The sequence below is a fragment of the Columba livia genome, chromosome 7 (assembly GCF_036013475.1).
Source record: "Columba livia isolate bColLiv1 breed racing homer chromosome 7, bColLiv1.pat.W.v2, whole genome shotgun sequence".
Classification (NCBI taxonomy): Eukaryota; Metazoa; Chordata; class Aves; order Columbiformes; family Columbidae; genus Columba; species Columba livia.
The window spans coordinates 33,530,001-33,555,624 of record NC_088608.1 but is presented as its reverse complement, the minus strand read 5'-3'; the positions used below and the strand labels follow the sequence as shown (position 1 = coordinate 33,555,624).

The following is a 25,624-nucleotide window of genomic DNA, read 5'->3' as shown; positions in this document are numbered from 1 at the left end:
AAATCCTATCAAACTATCTTTTCTTGATAACTGTAAATGAGGGGAGCACTGTGTCCCAATTAAGCTGTTTGCTACAAGCCAAGCTCAACCTCCCAAGTTGCCCTGAGAGCAGTTAGCAAATGTGGGAGGCCAGTCCCTGGTGTGGCTGTACTGGTCGGGGGAAGCCAGATGCTCTTGATTTTTTTCCTTACAAAGCTGTTGGTGGGGAGCAGGGCGGAAATATTTTTAATGAGATCAGGCACAGAAGGAAGAGCCGGGGAAAGAGCCGCAGGGGAGCAGAGGTTGGTGGTGGGGCAGGACCCACCATGGTGGAGCCAGTCTCCCTGGGTGTGCAGGCACAGCTCCTCCCAGGGATGCTCAGCCTCCTCCCAAACCCTGTGGCCTGCCTTCCCTGGGGAGGCGTTTGAAGGTTTCATTTGATTCGCACACCCTGCTCAAAGCAGGCAGCTCCACTGAGAGTAAACATCTCTAACCACAGCCAGGCGGACAGACGAGGTCTAGAGCTGCCTGCAGCTCTGCCCGTTTATATGGGCAGCCAGGGAGGTGGGGCTGAGCTCTCACCCCTCAATCAGCATCCCAGGGAACGGGGCCGTGAGTAACAGGACCGGGTTCTACTCACCAGGACGAGATGGGGAGGAAGCTGGACCTCTCCAAGCTAACTGATGAAGAGGCCAAGCATGTTTGGGAAGTTGTTCAGCGGGACTTCGATCTGAGGAAAAAAGAGGAGGAACGGCTGGAGTGAGTATCTGCTCTCTGGTCTGCAAGTTTGTGTCCAAGCCAGCTGTAGCCTCAGATCTCTGTACATCCTATGGCACAGGGGTTGCAAGAATAAAGCAACGCGTTGAGGATGCGGGCAAGGAGGAACAGCCAGGAGCTGGCTGTGAAAATCAAATATAGTGATTAATAGATTACGTTATCAGCTGCCAGGTGACACATTCAGGCTGCGAAGGTGCAAACTGGCGCTGGGCCATCAGCAGCAACACAGTTCGGTGTCATTACCATGGTTTATGTGTACAAATATCTGTCCTCTGCTCAGGAAATTATTTTGTGGGCCTGACACTGGTGTGGTTGCCAGGGGGAGACCTTACCTGGGAGCAAAGAATGGGATTTGACTCCTTTGCTTTTGCTTCACGTGATGGTTCTCATGTGTTTAGGACAGGAGGGGTATTTAGTGGGTCCTGGGAGTCCACAAACTGCTGAAGTATCCTGGAAAAAAAACTGAGAGTAGTAGTAAACCTATTGTAATAGCCTTAATATGCTATGCAGGGAGCCATGCTGTTCTGGGAAAATTTTAGGGGGCCACAGCCTGGGAAAAGATTGAAAACCACTGGAGCAGCAAATGGATATATTTTCTAAGTTCTTATAAACAGGGCACTGGACAAAAGTGCTGTTTTAAAAACCTTTTGTCAGATTAGATTAAATTTTGAGCACGAGAAATAGTGGGGTCTTGCTCTTTAACTATATCAGGTGTTAAACTTAATATTTTCTTACCTTTATGCAAAAAAGCTGCAGTGTCTCTGTTCAGGGTCTGGCTAAGAGCTCATTATCCCAGCAGGATGGCCTGCACTCCTGGGCCAGGTTTGGGTGGTGCTGCTCCCCACTGGGCTCTTATACCCTCCTAGCTCCGAAGTTTTCCAGCCAGGACTGGTGCCCACGGCACAGCAATGCTGTAGCAACTGGGAGCACATTGGGTCCTCTATCAAATCCAAAGGGAAAGGTGAGAGGGGATATATGCATCGGAGCTGCCAAAACATCTCCTGAAAGTTTGCTGTTGTGGGTTTCCACATGGGGCTGCGTGGAAGCCTCTCCATTTACACCATTAGCCATGAGAAGCTCTCAGACATGTATTTTTGAACCTCCTGATTAATTTTTTGCCCAAGAAAACCCAGCCTGTGTGGGAGGCAGAGATAATTCAGTATCATCGTCTGCTGCCTTCCTCTGCTGGTAGCTCTGAAGTGCAGGACAGAGATCAGACAAGGGTGTTCAAAAAAATTATCACCCTGGAAAGGGTAAATGTCTCCCTTGTGATGCATCTGAGCTCTGCCTGGGGGAAGTAGGTGGGGAACCACGTTGCTGTGCCCTGCAGCAAAGAAATGGGTGAGGTGAATTCTTTACCTACTTGACCTTGGTGCCAGACTGGTTTATCTAGTTCTGCTCTGATGCCCAGTAGGCTCTCAAATTGAGTGTCATGGTATGGGAGGTGCAAGATAGAGGGAAGGTCTCAGGATGTGTCTGCCCCTGGCTGCTGTCTCTAAGTAGCATTCCCTCTGTCTCAGCATGCTGGACATGGAGCTATGTCAGCATTTTCTGCCTGTAACAAGCTGGAACATGACGTGAGGTTGTGTGAGACCCTGCAGCCATTCACCTTGTGTTCTGACCACCCTCATTTGCTTTTCTATTCATTTGTTTTTCTATTGACTGGGCTTGTATCAACCTGCAAGCCTGGAAGAAATGTTGCCCCCCATCTTGGTCTTTTTTTTCTCTTTCTGCTACTTCTCAGCATTTTCTTCTTGGCAGAAGCTATTCATCCACAATGGACAAAGGCTTCAGCGGGCCAGAAGCTGCACAACCATGCGAGGGTAATGCCTTGCCTGAGAAATTAAATTATGGTCACTTTGTGGGGGCTCTTCCTGCTTCCTTCCATAAACTTCCCTGCCAGCACACCCCTGTTTTTGGGATGGCTCCCTGCATCTCCCCCAGAGCTCAGCTGGACTGACCCCACTGCAGTTTGGCATCCCACCAGCGCTGATTTATTCTACCATGAGCAGAGTGGGTAAAGGACTGGCTTGCACTCCTGCCAGCAAGAGGAGACAAGAGGTGTGCGGTTTCTGCGGGTTTTAAACTGGTTTGGTTGCAACTTGTCCTTCCTCTGGCAGGTCTCGTGGGCAAAGGAGGGGAGGTGAAGGCATCTGACTGGTCTCTGGGAACCAGAAAAAGCGGTCCAGTGAAAGATCAGATCCTGCTGGAAACAGCCTTAGCATGGAGGTGGAAAAAGAGCACTGAGGCCAACCCAAGGGTTTTCTATTTGGGGGTTTGTTTTCAGTAGTCACATATAAATTTACAGCTGAACATTTGCACTAGGTTGTTCAAAACACTGCTAGGACAGTGAGGAGCTGAATAGAAAAACTAGGTGCCTCGTTCAGTCTTTATACTGATTTTTGTGTGTTTCCCGGCTCTTTGGTTAATGCGAGTTTGTATTGTTCCAGTGGAACAGCAAACAGGCTGCACTGGCAGCGAGCTGGCGATAAGTCTCCCACAGAAAAAAAACATGAGCTTATCCCTAATGTGCAAACTGATTTGGTTAAACAGAGATTAGCTCGATATACATTCATGTTCCCATCGCTGCTCCCCAGCACTGCGCTGCCACATCAGCAAGGCTCCTGCTGCGGTCGCCCCAGCGTCAGCCCGTCTGCTTGGCGGCTGGGCTGCACCAGGAGCATCACCAGAAGCCTTGTGGTCCATGCTGTGCTCCTGCAGCAGCCTCCAGAGTTGCTTGAGATTTTTGGCCAGGCTGACTTCTGGTCTGGAAAATGCAGCTTCCTAGCCTTACTGAGACAGAAAACAACTTTCTAGGACCTTCCCTACAAGTCAAACACTGCCGCTCAGCCATAGCCCCAAAGGCAAACATGCCTGAGGTGGTGCGTGGCATGGGGAACAAACAGAAAGCCTTTGGGTAACACAGCAGGCACCCCACGCATCTTGGCAGGTGTTTCAGCTGGCCATGGTTGTCACTGGGGGTTCAGCCTTGCACAGTTACCTTCTTGCATGGGGACATGCTCTAGCAGCCAGGTCTGGATAGCGAAGGAAGCCTGTAGCGATGGACTGCCAGGAGAAGATGCTCTTGGGAAGGCTTCATGTTGTCTGAGCTTTCACAAGACCATTGCGAGCATCTGCTGCTGACCTCTGAACAGTCAGGACCTCATTGCACTTTGCTTCTGCCCTTAATAAAAGCCTCTGCTGAATTTAGCACTGAAGGACTGAATTAAAACCCCTTTTAATCCTTTTGTGTCTCAGATTGCCTTTTTAAATGTATTATTTTTCTTTTTTTTTTGTTAAGCTGAGAATTCCAGAAAGCCTTTAACTCCCAGCTGGACTTCAGGCCCAAAGATTGTCTTGGGTTGGGTTGCAGGCAGAGTTTTTTTGAGAAGAGTCACTCTCCTGAGACTCCTGGCATTTATGATCAATATTTGTGAAGCAAATGTGACAGGTTTTGGCACAACCAAATCTAATTTTAAATTTAATAGCAGCAGATCTTAACATATAATAACCTGTCCAGAATCTGGAACTCACTCCTTCATTCAGCTTATTTAACTCGTGATATGTTGATGATCAGATTTGCCCTACAGCATTTTCCACAGGCTGCAGGACTCAGGATGCTGCCTGGAAAATCATTCCTGAAATTATTGAAGCATGATGGGGTATGACATGTGAGAGTTCACAGTGAAATGCTGACAAAAACAAGTTCCTGTGTTTTGGGATGTTTTCTGCAGGGAGCTGAAATGGAAGATCGACCAGGAGAGCAGCAAGAGAGAGTTCCTCACGAATCAGTCCCACCTCAACGAAACCCACTGCGTCCACTGTCTCCAGCCCTTCAAATTCCTGCTGAACAGCAAGCGGCAGTGCCTGGACTGTCGCTTCTACACCTGCAAGAACTGCAGCCGCTACAACAAGAAGGAGCAAGGCTGGGTCTGCGATCCCTGCCGCCTGTCCAGGTACCTCCCCTGCAATGGAGGGCGAGGGGCAAGGCGAGCCTCAGGGCTGAGGTTCAAGAAGAGTCACCCAAACTCAGCATCCCTTCATGCTTGTTAGAAACCAGTTATGCTGGTTAGAAAACAAGCTGTGTTTTTGTTAAGAGATGGTTCCTGGGCGAGGGTCCAGTCACCATGAGCATGGCTGGGTTGGCTTACCTGTGTGTGCATCCTCTCTTTGGGCAGGATCGTGAAGATCGGTTCCCTGGAGTGGTACTACGAACATGTGCGATCCCGTTTCAAGAGGTTTGGAAGTGCCAAAGTGCTGCAGTCCCTCTATGGCAGGCTACAGCCGGGGCAGGGGCTGAGCTCCGCGTTTCTAGGTAAGGAGAAGCACCGGGGTTTCTCCTGCCCTGCTGCATGCAAGGGCTGAGCAGGCATTGGAATGCACCAAGTGAAGAACATCAGTGCTGATGCTGCCCTGAGGGACATGTAGTTTCCAGATCATGCAAAACATTTTGGGGAGGAAACAGAGGTTCAGAGTGGTGCATTCATACTGGGAGCAGCAGAGCAGATGTTCTTGGTGGATTTATTTTTTTCTCTGTTAATATCTCATGCTTAGTTTTAAAAGTTTCATGTCCTGTACTTGGTAAGTACATAAGACTTGCAGCTTGTTTTTCTTTCTTTTAGCTCATCACACGGAAGAGCTTGTGAAATTAACCCAAGTTTTAACCTGCAGGTCGAAAAAACAGAGGGTAGATAGAGCCAGCACTTGCTTTCTTCCCACACTCTAATAATTTTTACAGCCAATCTGATGATGCTCTGGCACTAACAAAACTGTATAAAAATTAGTGAGCTACCTGTCCCCATAGCTATGTTCTTCAGAGACTTATGGATCTTCAGTATTTCTGAGATTGGCCCAATAGTGCATAAACACAGGCTGAAACCTGTTTTTAATACAGTATTTTTACTGGATAGCTGCTGGTTGCCATTCACACAGGTTCTGCACTGCTTTGCCTGTTGCCTTGAAAAACCAGTGCGGATTTTATTCCCATCTTGAGGAGCCACAGTAAAGTTTGCACGAATACCACAGACATGAGCTGATTCGAATAGCCCAATCATTCTTTTATCCAGATCACTCATGGCAGAAATATTCAGAATGAGCACGGAAGGCTGCATTTTGTGTGGCCATCTGCTGTTGGCTGAGCGTTCTCCTGCTGCTGCACTCCCAGGCGTGTTGCATCAGGACTGTGGAAGTGGTGGCAATAAGCTCTTTGACTTTTAAAAGTCAAGTCCGGTCTCCAAGTGCCTGTTTCGTTCTCTCTAAAGAACCTTTTTGATGATCATGCCTTGTGATGGTTAGAGAATGAGAACTCCAGTTAACTATAGCTCTGAGGCTTGTTTTCTGTGAGGTACCTGAACAAAATGTGCTTATCTATTTTTACCACCATTTTTCTTTTCATTTAGGTCTTCATGACAGAGTTTACAGCCTGCCAGACATTAACAGTAAGTGAAAAAGAGAATTGCAGCATGTGGTTTGCAGTTCAAGCAAGGTTTCCAATGTCTTTTTCTTTCCACATCCTCTGGCTACAACCACAGTTTGGTGTGGCTGGACCAGGGAGTGCATCTCTCCACTGCGGTGGAGCTGGACTGTAATGTTCACCTCTCAAACTGTGGTACACCTGGGGTCTTGAATGTAGACTCAGATGCAACAGGACCCTTAGTTACATGCCAGACTTGAAGCTTACAACTACTCATCTCAACACACCTACATCATATGCTTAAAGTTGGCCATATTCTTAAGGAACCCACTGAATTTGGGACCTCAGGTAGCAATCCTTAGGAGCCCTTGCAGGAAGGATTTGCTCCACCTTTCCGTTTGATACAGAACAGAGCATTTTACCTACCTTGACTTTGGTCTCGGTCTGGTATTTGTGCTGTTCCTAATGTGTTGCTGGGTTTGGCAGTGATCTGGGCACAGAGATGAGAACCCAGAAAGGAACAGGTCACTAATAGATGGTGGACCTGGCTGATGGGAACCAGGAATAGCAGCGGCAGAGTTATGTTGGGCTGAGCTGTAGTGCCTTCAAACCTGGGGTCACCTGGGTGGACCTCAGGTTGCTCTCTGGCGTACAGGTGCTGTTTGTCTTCTTGTGGTGGTCACTTCCACATCTGTGTTGGTGCTCAGCTGGAAGGGGAAACAATGAGAGGCAAGCCATGCTTTTGCAAGATCAAGTGCTAAGAGTGGGTATCTGCAGCAATGCCTTGGAACTGCACCCCAAAGAGCTTCTACCCTACAGGCCTTAGGCTGTGGTCACTGGGGCTACCTTAAGGTGTTCCTGCCCTTTTCCCATCCTTTGTCTCCTTCCCTTTGCTTAGGCAACCTACTGTAGTATAAAAAAAAAAAAAAAATTGGGAGGTATTTCTAATCTGGCCTCACCTACAAATGCCTTGGTGTGACTGCCTCCATGGGGACTTACCTCCCCAGGAACGGGGTGCAGAAGCTGCCCATACACAGTGTGCAGTTGTCTCCCCTCCAGGTGAATGCCAGTTCCTCACCAGTGGTGGCACTGGGGACAACAGCGATGACGAAGATGATGTCCTTCGTGGAGCTGAAGCAGAGTGCTACAGCAGAGTAAGTGTTTGGTTCTGCCTTGCCCTGTGCCCTCAGCTGCTGGTCGCCTGCCTTGGGTGGCAGTGGTGGCAGTGGTGGTGGCTTTCTGTGCCACATTCAAAACTGGGTCTTTCTCTGTTTTCCTTTTCTGAGATGAGCCCCTCTCACAGTTTGTGTGGAAACAACCAAGTCAGTAAAAACACAGATATTTGTCCTATGGAAAAAAGACCATCTCCTGACATTCAGGAAGACCCCAATTAATGTCAATGTCTCAGTTCCTACCTGTATAATGAGAACCCTCCTGTTCTTTTACTACTACCTGACAGAGTAGAAAGGACAGGTGGGTTTGTGTATTTATCTCTTGTGTTTTTCTGGGACTATGTGTACAGATTGAAATGCAGATTTAAAAGACTAGTGGGAGGTGTATTTGTCCTTGAAGCATGTGTGCAATCTATCAGTGCATTTGAAATGCTGGTACAGTCACATACATGCTGTTACATACGCACCATCTCAGCCTGGTTCATTTGGTATATGCTGCATTTCACACGCTTGATACTTCATTTTAATCTGCTTCTGAAGTCTTAAAAGCTTGTCCAAGCTGCTCCTGCCCAGAAGCAGCTGATGACTTTCCAAATGTCTAGCAACATCTACTCACAGTAACCTTTTTCTGGAGACAGGGAAATGCTTCAGGACTTGAAAGCATCTCCTGGAGCTCCATCTGAGCTGTAACCTGGCTCAGCTTTCCCATAGTGCCTTTACAAACCAGGAGCTTCTCACTGTCTGCTCATGGCCACAGTCCTGAGTCAGAGACTCTGGAAATCAGGAACCCACTTTTTCTTTACTCCAGCATAAACATACACTGCCCTACATACCTGGCTCCCTGCAAGCAGGACAACATTGGATCCACATGTTCTCTGCAAAAAGCAGGAGCCTTGCTTTGGGTTGTGCAAACTCAGGCAAACTAAGGAGACAAGGGCCGTCCATCTCCCTTTGCTCAAGGTCAACTGTGTTTTATGCTGAGTTTTCCTTTCCTGCACTTCCTATACTAAGATGCGCAAGACAAAGCGCCTGCTGTCTGTCCATCCCTTTGATTTTGAACTGGACTCGGACTACTCCTCTCAGTCTCGCCGTCAGTCTGTGCAGCTCTCTCCAGCAGCCAGCAGCCCGGATGGTTTCCAGGTACTGGGAGAGTGCTGGGGTGGGGGCAGTCTTTTCCTCTCTTCTTCCTCCCTGTTATCTCTGCTACCTCCTGCTTCAGCTGATGTTGAGAGGTGATGGTGCAAGTTCTCACTTCCCATAGCCCCGCTTGCCAGCTCTTCTCCCAATTCAATTGCTTTGCCTAAGGCTGAGTCAGGAGCAGGACATCTGACCAAAGCAAGGATGAGTAGTAAGATGAGATAGCAAAAAGCTCTGTGCAGACAAGAGTTTTCTTCTGTTGTCCCAAGGCTATGGGACACCCTAGTTTCCAGCAAGCTTTTGGAGGTTCAGTAATCAAGAGATTAAATGAAGCCAGACCCCTCTCACATCATCCCATCCATTCTGGGGCTGGTTTTGCCATGTGATAGCACTGGGGATGTAGCTGGCTGGCAGCTTTGTGGAGCACACTGCCCTTCTGAGAATGAGATAAATCCTGCAGAGCCAGTGTGACTGCAAGGATGGCACCTGCAGGCTGGTGGACCCCAACAGTCAGAGGGGAGAATAAAAACTATGCATGAACACTGGTTATGTCTATATAAGAGACTATATATGTCTCAGTGTCAGGAGATGCTGACCAGGAGTAGGGCCCATGGGCAGCTCCAGCACAAGTGACTGCAGTGAGCTGTGCCCCTTGATCCCAGCAAGCTCTGGGGCTCAGCCATCCCCACCTTTCAGCTCTGGGGGAGCAATGCAGATGGGGTGGCCTTGAATGTAGCAAAAGATCTTCCAGCCTGAGATGCTTCAGATCAACTTTTATGGATTAGTCCTATTTGCCTTTCCTGTTTACATTTCACTTAAAAAAAAAAAAAATAGCAGCTTTAAACTGTGCCCCTGAGTAGAACTAGAATGTGCTGAAATGTGTAACTAAGGCTTTAAAAAAAAAATCCACATCAGTCCACATAAATTGATAGGAATTTTAGGCAAACAATTAGATTCATTCTTCCGTTATCTAAGCCTATCTTTATGCATCAGAATTCAATGTGAGTCTAGGGAGGGCTGGCTTCTGTGGAGATCATCCGAATCAGATCTATCAGTTGCAGATCATCTGAGGGGCCAAAGGTGGTTATTGTTTGAATACGTGAAAGTGCACGGTGTTTAAGAGTGGAGCTCTTTGTGGCCTTGTCGAAGGGACGGTGTGCCTCGTTCTTGTAAAACTTAACAGTGCCCCCTGGCAGTGATAAGAAGTATTGCTCAGGGTTCATCAGCAAGATAAATAAAGCTTTAAAATTAATTGTTAAGAATTGTCATTATAAAAGGTCATCCTATACATGTATTGGAGGATAAAGCTAGGAGCTGTTATTGAAGGTCAGGGTGTCGTCATGGGCAGCTGCTCAGCAGCAATCCTCATCTCTCAGTCCTTCCCAGATTTCCCCAACTCAGCTGAAGATGCTCCCCAGAAGGATTCCAGGATTGCAGAAGCAGATCTGGTTTTTCACCACATCTTGCAGGAACAGGGACCAGGCATGAGTCCTCCAGAGCAGCACTTCAGCACAGAGGTTCGGCTCACCGTCAATTCACGGACAAGGAGCCTGGACAGAAATGCAAAACTTGGTAGGTGTCTCTGGCCAGATTCTTCTTGTATCTTGGGGTAAAGTGTCTGCAAGACTTGGACCAAAATGAAGATGTCTTTGATATTTATTTTTTTTTTTAATAACCTCAAAGTTATTAAAAATCTTGAGTGTCAAGACAAAACATCCATCTGCATTTTTTTTTTCTTGAAGGAGTCAACTGAAATTATTTAGTTATAATGGGCCGGTCTTGTTCCCAATGAACTCATTTCTCAAAACTAGAGGGATTGTTCTTAAACTGTCCATCCCTCCATATCTGGAGGCCTTATCCAGGGTAGAAACTAGGTACAAACCAATGACACTACTAGAAACAATGGGATGTGTTTCCTCCTGCAGGCAGGGACACATGAATTGAACTCCTTGCCAAGGGATGGTGTGGGTGCAAACACACACTTGAGCTGGAGTAAGACTGGACAATAACTTGATGCAAGTGCTGGGGATTGCTAAGTAGCATCCTTGTAGCTGGGCAGGGTGCACCAGCAGGCTACAGGATCTGTGGTTTTGTGAGTCTATAAATATTGTAGCAAACAACAGTGCAGAATTTTACTTTTACTCCCACTGTTTTTTCTGCTGTGATAGCAGAGCCAGGGACATTGGACACTGGCCTGTTCACATGCAACTGTAGAACACATATATCCTTCTGGGTGCCCAACTGCTTAGTTGTATTTTCAGGGCACCAGGAAACACTGGGTAAACCTTACTGTGTACTGTTTAAATTCCCACTCTGAGCCCCTCTGGGGTGACACAGCAGCAGGGCTCTCTGGTTTGTTAATGCCATTTTCTCTGATTTTTCTTGCCTCATTCAAAATTCTCCTTTGAAAGGTATTGGATCTTCTCTTAAACACTCCATCGTAGACTGGTACTTCTCTAACCTGAGATTAATACCTTCCAGCACTTGAACGATGCATGAAGGGCAGTGTCTAAACCCATGCTTCAATAAAACTGAAAAGGCAATAGCATTTTTTGATGAGGGGGCTGTTTGTAACATGAGAGAGCAAGGATGATGCTCCTCATGCCCTACTGCTATCTCAGTAATGCCACCATGGATGAAGCTGCAGCCTGGCCCAGTGTAGCCATCCTTAACCTTAGTAACTCTTGCAGAAGCATTTCTTGTCAAAGGATATAAAGTGTGATTTGGAGAAGTGCCTCATTATTTGCTTGTCTTAAGGATGGGGCTGATGTTCAGGAAGTAACTCAAGGGTATGAATCTCTTGTACCTTTGTGCTGAAGCCTTCTGTCTCCAAAGGCAGTCCTCGGAATGAGCAGCCCCGGTCCACATACTCTGCAGATATGGACACCTCTGATGAGGATGTGAAGGGAGTCCAGTTCCCTGCCTACCCGCCCCATCACGTGAAATGCCGGAACAGAACCTCATCCCAGGAGAATGTCAGCCGCTCCAGGAATCAGGTACCAAACAGCTGTTAAACCTCTTGTGAGACCAAGTCTGAGGCCAAGTCTGTCTTGCTATAAATGATGTTTGTTATCTGTGGGGCGCAGGATGGTGTCATCTGGTTCAGAGAAGAGCAGCAGTGATGGCAAACTGGGGTGCAACCACAGTAGTCAGTGTCCCAGCCAGGATGGATATGGAGCATGACCAGAAAAGCTGGTGTGCCATAAATATCCACACAACCATTGCCCTTTCTGTGCAGGGGCGTTTTGGTGCCATGCTTCCCATGTGCAGGTCCAAGAGTGAGCAGAGTGGATCCCAGATCCCTATAGGTTCAAGATCCCTCGTCCTCTTCAGCTCAGGAGCTGAAGAAGCTGGGGGTGTCGCCACTTTGCATTGCCAGAGCAAGACATTGGGACGGTGGGTGGGTGGCTCATCTATAATAGGTGTCACATCACGGTTGTATGGCATTAGCCCAGTGAATGGCCATGCCCTGCCCTCCATGTTGTAAGGCACCTGCTAAGTGAAATGGGAGCAGGGCTGAGATCTGGGAAGGTGTATTTAAGGTCCTTCATTCATTAAAGTGAAGAAGAATAGACTTCTCTCTGCACTGTTAGGATGATACAGAAGCACTCTGGAGCTCTGTGCTGCTTCTACCAGGTCTTCCTTCCAGCTCTTCCATTTTTACACCCACGGCAAAGAGAAAATCGGGCACTGGTGCTTCATTCTGCTCATGCTGCTGTTGCAGGAACAAGCCTGCCTTCATTGCTGTTAATTTTCCAGCCTGTCCTTATAAATCTGAGAGTTACCTGTGGTTTCCTGTGTCCCCAAAAAGCATTTCTTCAATTGAACGTGTTAGTGCTTTATCATCAGACATAGGTTTAAAGAGGGATATTTAATAAGCATGAAGATCCTTTTTCTTTCTTTGCAGTGTGTAGTGTTCCTGCCCTGGTAGGACTGGGTCAGGACGACCTGTCACTTGTCTCTCCTCAATGATGGTAATAAGGGGCACAGTCTAGAGAAAGGTGTCAAAAAGGCTATGAGCTTGTGTTTTAATTGCCAAGCAGGGACCTGCAGTTCTTGATACCACCTTTGTGGGTGGTGGGAATTGTAAAAAGCATCCCTCAGACTGCTTAGGCTGCAAAATGTGCAGTGATGTTTGACTACAGATACATAGGGAGAGCCAGCAGCACAGTTAGTGCTCACATCCTGGAGCCCCCTTTGGGGGTTGTCAGTGGTGGGATCTGTGACCACAACCGTCCCTCGACAGCACACTTCATCTGCCAGTATAGAGAAGCTTTTCCTTTGCCTTTTAGTTCTCCCAGCACATGTTTTAATTAGTAAATGCCATTCCTTTTTCAGCCAGCGGTAAATGGAAGAACCCTGGTCTGCCTGTCCCTAATGAGGCCACAGTATGTTAGGCATGAAATGTGCACCATGTTTTGCAGTGGGGAAATGGGGCCAAATTCCTACCAATGCTTCAGATTATTTCCTTCATCAGCTGGGCCAGCTCTCGCTTCAGGGGGGTCCAGTGTGCTTTGTTCCATCACACGAGCACAAAGGCTGCTGTGGAGCCTTGTCACTAATGGTTATGAGACATATTCTCACTCCCAATTTAGCCCCATTTGTTCTTATGCCAGCATTGTTCATTAGCTAAAATAGCTCTTCGTCCTTCCTGCCCTTTCTGCTGCTGATGTGTTTACAGCTAGCAACCGTCCTCCCGCCGAGCCTTCTCCTCTCCCAGCAGGAAGAGATCTGGCTCTGTGCTGGACCATTAACTTCAGAACGATGCATATGTGCATTGTTTCTGCTGTTGGCCAAGGTGAGGCCAGGTGCCAGCTCAAAGAAGAGATAAGGCAAGAGCATCCGTGTTCCAGTCCTAGACAGCTTTGTATTGGCAGAGCTGGAAGACGTTCAGAAGAGGCTGGTGTCCATCTGCTTGTCCTGAGGTTGGAGGAGATGGAGGGGCTGAGTCTGGAAGGAGGGCAGAGACAAGCCAGGAGGGATTTGGGACAGTAGGCAGTGGACTGCATTCTCCTGAGCAGCAAAGTGGTAGCTCTTGAGCTGATTACAGGCACCTCCAGGGTATGTCTTATGGCTATCACCAGGGTTTCTGGGGTGTCCCAGACTCTGATGGGACATCTCAGGGGACTGCAAGGATGGCTGAGTATGACTGGTCACCCTGGTGCTGCACTTCTCAGAGGCTGTGCACTTCAGCAACTCAATATTTTAGTCTGTGTGGTGTAGGGTCCAGAACCATGTTTGTTAACCCTGTATTGAATCTCACAGCTTGGCTTCAAAAGCAATGTTTTCTTGGTAGACATTTTGTTGGTATGTAAAGGTTCCAAGAGGTGGAGAGCTCACTTCTTTGCCCTGCATCACTTTGACCCCACAGATGAACCAAGATGCCTTAGGTTTGTCAAAATAGATTTGATCTGAAAATTGATTTTGCTTTAATTCTGGAAAGGATGCACTGTTCAGTACCCAAAAGCAGAAACTTAACTTGTCCAGTAACAAAAGCAGAGGCTGTTCCCTAGTCCTGTGATTCCAGGAACTGAAGGTGCTAGAACAAAATTTTAAAACGAAAGAGTATTAAAAATGCTCTTAAACCTGATGAGACATTAAAAGAAGCCCTGAATTTGGAACAGGGCATTCACACAAGAAAACACTTGATTTCAGCAGAGATCATTCAAAACTCAGGTCTGTGCCTTTGGTAGGAATAAGACGAAGGCACAAGGAATAGCACCAACTCACCACACCTCCCCAAAAGCCATTTTCCTGTACCTCAAGGTAGCTTAGCGGTCCTGGATTCCCAAAGTTGTAATGTCATCTGGCTCCCCATCTTTACATAAATCAGCTTTACATAAAGCTTCTGATAGAGGTCTTGGGTATTTGAGAGTCTGGAGACAGAACCTCTGCTAGAATAACCTGTCTTTCCTCCCCAGCAGCAAGTGATAATTTGCCATAACTCACATCATCCTTATGGGCTGAATTTTAAGTTTCTTCACTTGAAATGTTTTACTACAGAGCACCGTTTGCCAGTCTTTGTCACACAGAGAGCAGTTCAGGACAGTCCAGCCCCTGATGGTTCATCACCAACACTTCCTCTGAAGCTGGTGGCCCATTACAGACCGCTCATTGTCACCAGGGAGCAATGCAAGAGTCAGGCCTTCAACAGTACCGAGAAACCACTTACAGAAGGATTGGGCTGCTTCCTGCCTCTGGGTTCAATGCTGCTTAAAGATGCTTTCAGTTTGGGAGGGTAATTACAGTGCTCTGCTTTGCAGGGTGTCAGGTTTTTGTATTCAGCTTCCCTTTAGCAGAGACAATCTCTTCAAGCTGTTGTGAGGATCTAATTAATTGAATATTAGCAGGCACAAAAACTAATTGAGAACATGGAAATGTTATAAAAACAAAGCCAAACCCTCGCATCTCTTTGTTACTGCATTTACTTACTGCATTTGCTGCTCATTCCTTTTGAATGAGGCAGCCACTCGGAACAGCAGTGATGTGGAAGGTCGTGTTTTATCTATACAAAACGGGCAATATTTCTCATCATTTATGTTTTATTTGTTTGGATCAAAGGAGAAACACCCCTTCTTTTAAAGAAAGAAAAACTTCAATTTCTAAAAGGAAAAAAAACCCAACCAACCAAACAAAAAAATCTTCCTTTACTGTTTTTAGTGATTCAACCACAGAAGTTTGTCTTGGCTCTTGAGCATAGAAAGCAACTTCTCTTGCATTTTCAGGATTTTGTCTGTCTTACTCTTCTCTTCATGCCCCTTTTTTCAGTCAGAGGAGTGAGGGAGAAAAGAGGGGCAAGCTTCTTGGTAAATCAGTGCATGGAAAAGTCAGAAAATTTCGAAGTGTGGTGGGGAAAACTTTCAGGTTTAGTTTTTCTATTTGGAATTTTTCATGGGAAATTTTTACCTTGTTCCATTTTCCTTTCCAGGGCTGTATTGGCAGGGGGCCGATGGGGTAGTAGCTACTTGAAAAACATGTTAGTAGGAAGGAAAAACTGCTGTTGACTTGAATTTGGGGCAGCATGCGACAGACGGCTACATGGCTTTGTTGCAGCCTGGTGCTTTTTTCTGGACAAGGGACACAAAGGGGCTGGTGATGTGGTTTTATGTTCCCTGTATCAAATCTACCAATGCTTTGGTGAGAACTGTGGTGTGCTGGGTACTCAGCACGGCTTTGAGTTTTCCAGGCTCAAGGAGAGCTTGTCAGGATGTCAGATGTTATTTTTTAATGTCTTTTAACTCAGCCCATGGTGGTGATGTCTTGCTGCTTGCTTTCTTATGTGGGTTGCATAGTTTTCTCACTGTCCTGGCTGTGGTGGCCGGTCTGTTCTCTATTCCTTTTCTCTCTCTCTCTGTCTCTCTTCTTTCCTCCAGATTCATGAGCTGAACAAGCGCATGTCTGCAATCGAATGCATGCTGAACCGCTTGGAGGAAAAAATCCTGGTGCGCTCTGACGAGGTAACCAGGCAAAGCCAGGGCTGTGCTGGCCCCCTTTGCATCTGAGAGGCTTCTCCAAAACTGCTGGCATGCAGGGAGAAAGCTGAACAGACAAATTGTCTCAGCTTGCTTGATTTCAACACTCTATTTTGGCCTTAGAGGCTCCTTTCCAGTCTGAGGCAATGGACCGCCTTAGAAAACATTGCATGGCAGGACAGAAACAGAAGCAAATTAACCCATGTGTATGGGCCCCCGTGCAAGCTGGAGTCTTCCTTGCCCCTTCTGCACCAGGAAAATTTGGTTTCAATGTAATACTCTGTGGAAGGCTAATCTCAGGAGTGGTTTTAGGTGGGTGTCAGTACATCTGCAGAGTTGCGACAGCTCGTTTGAAATCACGGAGGAATCAATTAGCACATATGAGAAAGTGACCTGGTTATTGTGAATACGAGATCTGAGTCAAGAAGGATTTCTGAATCCCTTCTGAGCTGCCTTTGTCTTACTGTACCATCAAGCTTGGAAGAAAAAAGCTAAATTAAGTTAAATCTGGGCAGCAATGTAGAATCTGTGAATACTCAGGTCACTTAACATTGATTTTGAGTTTCTAATTTTAGACTACGTACTTTTCCTTCATGTGAACCCAACACCTTGAGCTGCTCTGACAGCTTAGTAGAACAGATAGTGAGAATTACAGAGAAGTCCCCTAGGTGTAGATGAAACAATGTAACTTTCTTTTTTTCTAAAATTTATGACAAGGATGGCCATGTTTGTAACCATTCAGTGTTTCTGTCAGTAAATCTGACCAAGGGAGTAGGAGATGTGCAAGCTTGCACATTCCCATGCTTTGTTCCCATGTCTAGGACAGATCAGAGTAGGGGCAGTGGGTCTAAACAGCTGCAGTACAAGCTGAGGTTAACTATTCAGAAAAGCTTTGTAGCAGAAAGGATAGCAGAGCCCAGGAACAGGTTGCCTGGAAGAAAGATGCCATTGTTCAAGGTCATTAAGAAGAGCTTAGACAAAAACCCATCAAGTATGACACAGGTAATTGTATTCCTGTGTTAATACAAGGGACAGTGAGTGCAATAACTTCTGGAGAACCCTTCCAGCACCTGGGAGTTTAATAGGATTCTTCTTCAGGTAACATGGATTGCACCTAATAACAGGGCCCTGTGGAAATATGCCATCTGTCCTACAGGGAAAATTTGCTGCATGTTTTCTCATTGCAAATAAGATTACCTAAAGGCTCTGACAGCTACCTCGGGGAGTTCATGTGGCTGCTTCCCTTGGCCTGGTGGGACATGCCTTTTGGTCCTTGTGATCTCTGTCCTCAGATCCACCAGCCATGCTGTGGCTCCTGATGAAAATGTGGTGATTTTTGGCCCCAAATCCTCCATGCACACCTTTTTAAGGGGAAAAAAAGAAGGCAATTTTCCACAGGGAAAATTGAAATGGAGGTTTTTTAGATCAAGAGTTTGTATTCGTCAGCATGGAGCTGGAGTGCAGCTCACTGGGCTCTGCTGTTCCTACGGGTGGTCTGGCTGTTTCTTGTGAGAATGGGTGCAGAGAGAGGGCTCGAAGTCCCCTTTGGAAAGTCCATCTGTGGTCATGCTCCTAGAGCTCTTCTGCTGACCAGTCCTGGTGAGTGTGTCTGGAGCCGGTCATATCCTAGTGTTCCCCACAGAAGACTTACACAACTCCCTTGTTCTGCTCCTTCAGTCTCCAGCCCCAGAGTCCCAACTTGATCCTGATGCTGAGGAGGAGGAGTTGAAGAGGAAGCTGGAGGAGCTGGCTAGCAATATCAGTGACAAAGAAGTCTCTTCTGAAGAAGAGGAGCGTGAAGAAGAGAAGAGAGTGAAGAAACTAGAGATGAGTTCCTCCAGTGATGATATGGCCAGAGATGCTCGAAAGGTAATCTGTGTCCTCCCACCCATACCATTCTCAGCTCCATCTGTAGTTATTTCTACTCTTGATGGCTTATAACTTATACTTGTTCTGTCCCACATCTCCACCTTGATGCCTCCCACGGTTGTCTGGCTCAGCTGTCTGCCTAAGAGAGGTGTCAAGGGAGAGAGAAGTCCCAAGGTTTTGGATCTGGACGTCTGTCCTTGTAGACTCTCCCAGTTTCATCCAGGAGTCACAAGTCTCTTAGAGGTCTTGTGAGCTACTCTTTTTCATGGAGAGGTACAAAACCTCTACATCTCTATAAAAGAGTTGTCTCAAAATCTGAATGTTATTAAGGAGAAGAGAGTCCTAGAGTGGGATACGAACTCAGTGATGATTTAGTGCCGCCAGCCTCTGTCAGGCACCTGCGACAGCTTGAAACATCTCTTCCAGACCTGTCAGTGCTCCTGAGACCCAAAATCCCTGGTCCCACTTCCACTCTGCTAGGTCAGCATCTCCTGTACTCACAGGACTGTGCTGGCTCCTGCCCCCTACTCAGTGGTGAGTGATCCATGGGGACACGGGTCAGTGAGAGGAGGAGGGATTGCAGCATCTGTGCAGCCCTGTTCCCATTCTTCACCCCCATGGCTCACTGCAGCTCTGATTTATCCCTTGACCTGCTCGGTGCATTTCAGAGATCTGCTTTTCTCCCCATGTATCCCCACAGCAGGGCTGGAGAAGCTTCCATTTGTGTGCAGCCTTGCAGAGGGGTGAATTGCTTCCCTGGCTGGAAAGCAAGAGCAAACAGAGGTGCTGGACGGCTTCCCATGCACCCATCAGGTGGTAGGGCTGGGTGACAGCACCAGGGATGAGCAACCGATGACAGCCCAGGTGACTCAAAGGGAGATCTGCGTCTCCAGCTGTGCAGAGCCTCCTGAGATGGTCCATTAGCACAAAATGAAGAGGTCAGCATTCCTTGTTGAGACTCTAATGGCTTATTTGCTCATCTCCCCCCCTCCCACCTTGGTGGTGGATGTGCTAGTGTGTGTTTGCTCCAACACACCCATCACTGGTGAGTGTGATGAAGGGAGCAAGCAGAGGCTGCGCTGCCCCTCTCCTCTCCTTCCACTCAAAGTTATTGAGACTTTCATGGTGCCATGAGGCCTCTCTTTAATGTGCTTTTGTTCCTCAGCCTCGCAAGGTAAAATCTGTCTGCTGCTGGGCTTGGAGAGTGCAACTGCATGTGCACACATGGTGCATTTAGTGAATCTGTCCCAGGTATGAGTCTCTGCACAACTCTATGTCAAATATCCGGATTAAAGCAAGCAATTATTCCCAGAATGGCTTCCTTCATGATTTTGGGTACCATTTGCTGTGCTCTTAAGGACACTAGATCAGCAGTGAGCTGCATCCTTACAGAAAGCCTCCTTTACTGCCTCCTTTTTCCTAAAAGCTGCTTTTAGATATGATTACTGCAGCTAGACTTATCTACCGCTCATGGCTCAAACAATGCGCATCTTCTTAGCAACCATTTCCAGTTAACTGCAGCACAGGCAGTGAGTGGTAACTCACCCAGCCAAGGCAACTTAATTTCTGTGTGAGCTGCTGATCTGCAGCAGACAGAGCCTCAACCCCTTATCTGTGCTCAGGAACAAGATGTTAGTGGAGTATCAATATAAGTTTCTTCATTCTCACAGAATGAAGCCTGGATTCTCCAGATTTTCTGCTTTCTTTGACAAAAACCCAGCTATGAAGCAAGGAGGACACAGACGTTGTTGCTTCTCAGTGGGGTTGTGCAGCCAAGTAACACTGGAGCTATATGACAGCTCCGAAGCAAAGAGAGACCCAGCTGGGTTGCAACTGCTCCAGCAGAACCAAATTTAAGAAGTGAAGCAGAATTCAACTTTTTGCATTGTGGCAACACACCAAGTATCGAATATCTTTGTGCAGTATTGGGTTAGAAATGCCTGTGGTGAGGTAGATGGAGCAGCCTTGTTTAAAGGCTGTGTAGTGTGGATTTTTTTTAACAGCAACTTTCCTTATACCAGATCCAGGCTTGGATTTTGCATGATTCTGAGTTTGTTTTTATGTGAGTCTCCTCTCCAGTCAGGAGGAAGTCTTCTAACTGGGAAATAACGCGATGAAAGTACATGGTCCTAATGGAAAATGTGAAAAAACTCTGGTGTACCATGAAGGCATCATAAAATGATAAAAACATCAGCTGGACTGAATGAGCTGGTTCTCTGCAAGATGGTTTACCTGGAAATGCATGCAGTTGTAAACACAACTATTTGTCACTGGTGTATATAACACCCCCATCTCCTTGGTTTCTAGGGAATTATCAGTTGAGAGAGAGATGATGAGTTTCTTCAGTATATTTTTACATGTGCTTAGTGCCTGACCGAGCAAAAGGCAGCACTTACCTTATTGCCACCAGTGATCCTTTTGGTGGGAAGGGGACATTAGTCCCAAGTTCTGGCAGTGTGGCAATACAATAATTTTATAGGTTGGGGCTTTTTCTTTTGTCACAACTTCAGGAGTTATTTGCATCCATGCTCATGCCTGATGAAGTGTAAAGCAATATGCTGCAATTAGACCTTAACTGCTGAGTAACTGAGTGGCCTTCAGGTGCCCCAGTGCTGCTGCTGCCAGACAGCTCTAGTGGCACCGCTCCTAGCAAGCAATACATCCATTGATAACATCTTTTCCAAGCCTTTTGAGATTACTTCTTTTGTCACAGCCATCCTCCAGAAAGCATGAGCTGAGATCAAAGCTCTGCTTTAGCCATGCATTCATCTCCGGTGGAGAGCCCTTCAGGAACAGCGTAAACGCTTTAATTATCGCTTCTCCATCTTTCTCCAGCTCCTAAAGGTCTGATGCCCCGTTCACCCCTGACTTGCACTGTTCTGTACACCACATTAAAATAATGTCCTTTTTTTTTCCCTCCCACCCTCCACTTTGGCTGTGCTGGGCATTTGCAGAGGTCGTCGGCTCAGGCTTTGAGCGAAATCACAGCCAAAGTACTGAGAGCTATAAACGCCACGGAGAAAGCGGTGTGTGAGTCGTTGCATGGAGAGAGCCAGTGCAACGGTGGCTGTGCCCTCCCCACGGGGCAGCTTCCCAGCCTGGGAGATGGGAAAGAGGTGGCCGAAGCATACCGTGAGCTTGAAGAAAATGTAAGGTTCAAGAGAGCTTGCTGCAAGCAGGGAGGGCATGGTGGGGTGGGAATACAGAGGAACCCCCACTCAAGTTTCTTGTTAGTGGGTAGGTCAGCATTAAAAGGATGGACACCACAGAGGGATTAAAGAGTCTGGTGTTATCTGACGATGGCCAGGGCTGTCTATGAGGAAGATGGCACAATAGCAGTGCAGATGCTCTGTCTTGTGGCATCCCGTGCCTCAGTCTCCAGTTCCCTCAGGTGAGTGCTGGGGAAGGAGGATGAGCGCAGTTCCCAGCTTGCTGTAGCATCACCTTGCTGGACTGCAGCAGTCCTGTGCTCCAGCTGCAGCAAAAGCTTTTTTCCCACTTCTCTCCCGCACTACGTTTCCTCAAGGCTTTTACAAATGAGAATAGTGTGATCTATCTGTTCACTAAGGCTGACTTGTGCCTGGGGCTGATGAGCTTGTGCAGGTGATAAGTTTGCATCTAGAGTGTAATCCCCTGCTAGGTTTGTGTGACTGTGTGAAGCACTGACAATTTTTTTAGCTACTGTAAACCTGTATGAATTCATTCACCGCAGGAAATGGATTGCATCTGCAGTGCCATTTACCAAGCTGCAAAGAAACCTTTCAAAGATGGGGTGAAGAGTCGCATCTCCACCTGGGTGGTCAGGTTTTGTTCTCAGAAAGGTCCTTCAATGCGGAGCAGGGTTTTACAGCATGCTCTGTGGTTCACCTCTCATCAGGGAAAGCTTATACATAAAAGCAGGGAGCTGCTGGGAGTGGAGTGTGCTCAGAAACTGCACCGCTTGGCTGGTTTCTGGCCAAATACAGCATCCCAGGGGAAAAGGGGTGGCTGGATGAAGGTTTTGAGGTTCCTCCTCTTCCAGGAGAGAGGATGGGGCTGAGAAGGATGTGAACTTTGGCCTTAGTGCTGCTGCCGTCAGTGGCTGGGCAGGAGCGAGGTGGTGGATAGAAGATGGCCCTGGGAGATGCATGATCATCCTGCTTCTCTGGTGCCTCGGTTGAGTCACGGCTGGCTCGCTGTTCTCTGGGGAACGCCACCTGCCTCGGAGGGCACTGGGAGAGTTTGATGGCCCAAGAACAAATTGTGCGCCTGTGACTCACAGGTTGAGTGCCTTCACAAATAGCACCTGCAAATGTTACAGCCTCGGGGTTTGCACTGGGATGGGTGGGACCTGTGGGATGTGGGGAGTGTTGCTGCCATTTGGGTGGATGCTCAGTACTTCAGTGCATGCAGCAGGCTCGTGCTGGGCAGTTTCACACAATAACCAGCCCAGGAAAAGTGAAAAGAGCTGGGGGAGCAGGAGTTGCATTAACAATACCAAGATTTTGGGATCGATCAGCAAAACAATGGCCACAACCCAACTAATCATCTTATATGATTATGTGCAGACATATTAATGTCTCCTGAATTGCCTTGCTTGGACTTGAATACTTGTAGTAGCCCAGGAGGAGGCAACCAACAGCAAAACCAGCAGTTTTATTGGGCCAGGTCCTTTTACCCTTCTTATCTAAACACCAAAGGTAACATGTTGCTTCCCATAGCCACTGTGCATCCCCGGTCAGCACTCCCTGGTTCATGCCGCTGCTGTGCTGGGCTCTGCTCACACATGTGTTTGCTGGAGCTCTCAGCTGGGATCATTCCAGCACGTTCAGAGCAGTCTCTGTGCAAAACTGCCTTTTGCAGGGATCAGGCTGGTTAACTACCCAAGGCTAAACTCCCAAATCCTGACCCTACTCCCAGGCAACCCAGTAGCAGAGACACCCTAAAAAAAGCCTGAGTGAATTTGGAGAGGCAGTCTGTCTCTTTCCCAGCTTGCTGCCACCATGGGACATAGCAGCCTGTGCTTCTTTGCAGGTACCTGACTCACCTCTAAGCACACGACATAAAGATGCTGATGTTACTCAAGCAGGTCACCGAGTTTTGGTACTTCCTGTGTTCCCATTGAGCCTTTTACCACTTCACCCCATTGGTAATTGCTCTTAAAAAAACCCAGGGAAGGGAGGAAATGAGATGACAAGCCTTGCCAGAGCTGACTGGTACTGTCTGTGCTGCAAGGCAAAGTGGCAGTCGTAAAGTAGTAGCAAGAGCTGTTGTGTCTGGGGCTGCAGTCACACCAGAAGAGGAGGACTCAAGGCAGGATAATTCTGCAACATGTTGTTTTTTCGTTTTATTGTATTTCAGGTGTACCTGACTGCTGGGAAGACCTACCGGCTTGAGAAGACCCTGAAGGAGCTTGAGGAAGGGGCTCAGCACAGCGGCGCTACCGACTCGGAGCTGTCAGAGCTGGAGGACAAAGTGGCCTCAGCAGCCGCTCAGGTGCAGAAGGCAGAGAGTGAGGTGAGGGTTTGGATCTGAGAGCTGTGTTGCCCAGAGCCCTGGCCAGTGATGGCAAATTAAGACAGTGATGGATCCTCTGGCCACTGTCTGTATTTTTTTCCTTCCCCTAAAGATATCAGACATTGAATCTCGAATTGCAGCTCTGTCTGCTGCAGGGCTGACAGTGAAGTCTGTGGAAAAGGCAAGGAAGAAGTCGAGTGGGCAGGTGAGCATGGAGGATGGTGGGTGTAAGAGGTCCCAGCCCCGAGGCGTGCATGCTCCCCTGGTTCTTTGCTGCCATCCCTGGGCACTGTGAAGGGTTGTCTGTCTTGCTGAGCTCCCTCCCTGCTGCCTGGTACCCTGTCCCAAGGCTCCAAGAGTGGATATCTCACTGAAGATGTGGGACAAGGCTGATTTCTTATATCAAGGAAGGATTTTGTATCAGGGGGCTGGTACTCATCCTTGGGCTGCAGGGAGGCCATGTAGGGCTGCTGCATGTGCTGGACTGAACTCCTGCATTTTCATACTGATTTTTCGTAACTGCAGTCCATCAGGCAGGGTTGCTGCTGTGGCAGTGCGCTGCCTCTTTTGCTCAGCCTATGGTTAATCAAGGCTAAACAAAAGATATGAAAATGCAAAGAGAGGCAGACTGAGTCGTCTGCCCCCTCTGCATTCCTAGAGAAACCTTTGCCCTTCCTCTGCCCACAGGCTGCCTGCCCTGACTCTCCTGTTCCCACCAGCAGCAGCCCAGGGGAGTCTTCGGATGACATTAGAGTGAGTATGTGTTTAATCTGTGCTAGCTAGTGCACCTTCCCAGTGCACATGTGGCACAACTGGGGTCTCCAGACAGCTGCTTTTGAAGTGGTGGCCTTGGGGGAGACCTCTGTCCTCCCATCCCCTTGCCCACAGCAGCCTGCTCCCCTTCTCTTGCAGGTGATGCCCGGACTGCAGATGTTCAGGAGAAAGTTCAACATTCCCCTCGAAATCTCTGGTAAGGGCCATAGCTCTGCCCATGGGAGGTAGGGACCTGTGGATGGATGGGCTGGGCTTTGGGGGATGTGTCTGCATTGAGGGGGTCCCATTACCTGTACTCATGGCCTCCTAGATAACCTAGAAAGGAGGAGACATCTGGCAGGATTTGGAACAGTGGTGGGAGAGTGAAGGTCAGGCTGAGTTGGCTCAGTCCTCCAAGAATCAGGACTTTCTCTGCAGTCTAGGCTCCTGCCACCCCAGAGTCCATGGAGACATCTGCATTACTTCATTTGTGGCATCTCGTTGAGACCTCAAAGCCTCACTAAACCCATTATTTCTGATAGCAATTTCTTCCTCACTTGGTCATCTTGGGGAAGGTATCTTTGATCCTGTTGCCCACCTGCCTTCGCCTCTGGTCTCTGATGGGGTTCAAGAGGCCCTGCACAGCCAAGCTATGACAAACAGCAACTTGGGAGTGCTTCAAAGTAGACAGTGACCTGAAACTTGGCACAGCAGCTTGTGTGGCAGCGAGCAATCACTGGAAACTTTCATCCTGACCAGTATCAGCAAGACTTATTAGGAAATGACTTTTTCTTTTTCTTTTATCTCACTTCATAAGCTTAAAGGCAGAAAGAATGGCACTTCTTCCAGATAATGGAAGAAGGAGGGAAGGGGGGAAATATCATTTAATGCAGAGAAGAAATCGTGTTTCTCTCATGCATGCAGACAATTAGCAGTGCCATTTCCCAAGCTGAGGCTGGTAGGTGGAAAGGTCCTCTTTTCCTTGTGCTGAGGACGAGCCATCTGCTCTTCTTCCTGCAAAGGGCAGCCAGATAAAGGCAGCCCAGTGGACACGTCAGCCCCACAAGGAGATAGAGGGATGTGCAATTAGGATGGACGACACCAGGCAAGCCTAATCCCCTCTGCCTGGGCTGGGTGACGGGGTGTCATGGTCTCCTGACCACCCTCCCCACAAGTCAATGACTTGCAAAACTGAGCCTGCAAAGGTGCAGTTGGCAGAGGCTGGTGGCAGAGAAGGGGAGACAGCTTAGTAGGTCAAGAGAGTGTTGTAGCTTTGAAGGGTGATATCTCCTCATGGGCTGGGTTTCTGCTCTACCACGGAGGTTTCCACAGCAGAGGTCTTGGCAGTTGACCCAGCTTGCACATCTGTGGGGACAGGTAACAGGCACAGCCCAAGAGACACATCCAAAGGAGCTGACCCCCAAGTTGGCCCGCATGTGTTGATCAGTGCTCTGGAAACCTGAGTATCAGCAGGGTTTGCCTCCCTGTTAATGAAGGGGTTCCCACCACCCTCCTGGAGAGGGAAGAGCAGTGACACATCCAAAATCAAATCAAGT

General features: G+C 47.9%; 1 protein-coding gene across 29 annotated transcripts in view; it reads left to right on the top strand.

Moving 5' to 3' along the window:
- Window positions 1-232: 232 nt before the first annotated feature.
- The window catches only part of MLPH (melanophilin), a 28,076-nt gene continuing 2,684 nt past the window's right edge, over window positions 233-25,624 (top strand). The window contains exons 1-15 of one of the 29 annotated variants that reach the window (XM_065068649.1): window positions 272-738; window positions 4,491-4,712; window positions 4,935-5,071; window positions 6,156-6,194; window positions 7,229-7,323; window positions 8,353-8,481; window positions 9,855-10,054; window positions 11,318-11,474; window positions 15,852-15,935; window positions 17,628-17,819; window positions 20,774-20,968; window positions 23,160-23,315; window positions 23,428-23,520; window positions 24,003-24,068; window positions 24,228-24,285. In XM_065068649.1, the coding sequence (XP_064924721.1) occupies window positions 629-738; window positions 4,491-4,712; window positions 4,935-5,071; window positions 6,156-6,194; window positions 7,229-7,323; window positions 8,353-8,481; window positions 9,855-10,054; window positions 11,318-11,474; window positions 15,852-15,935; window positions 17,628-17,819; window positions 20,774-20,968; window positions 23,160-23,315; window positions 23,428-23,520; window positions 24,003-24,068; window positions 24,228-24,285 (1,933 nt within the window). In that variant the 5' untranslated portion in view covers window positions 272-628. 29 annotated transcript variants of the gene reach the window in all.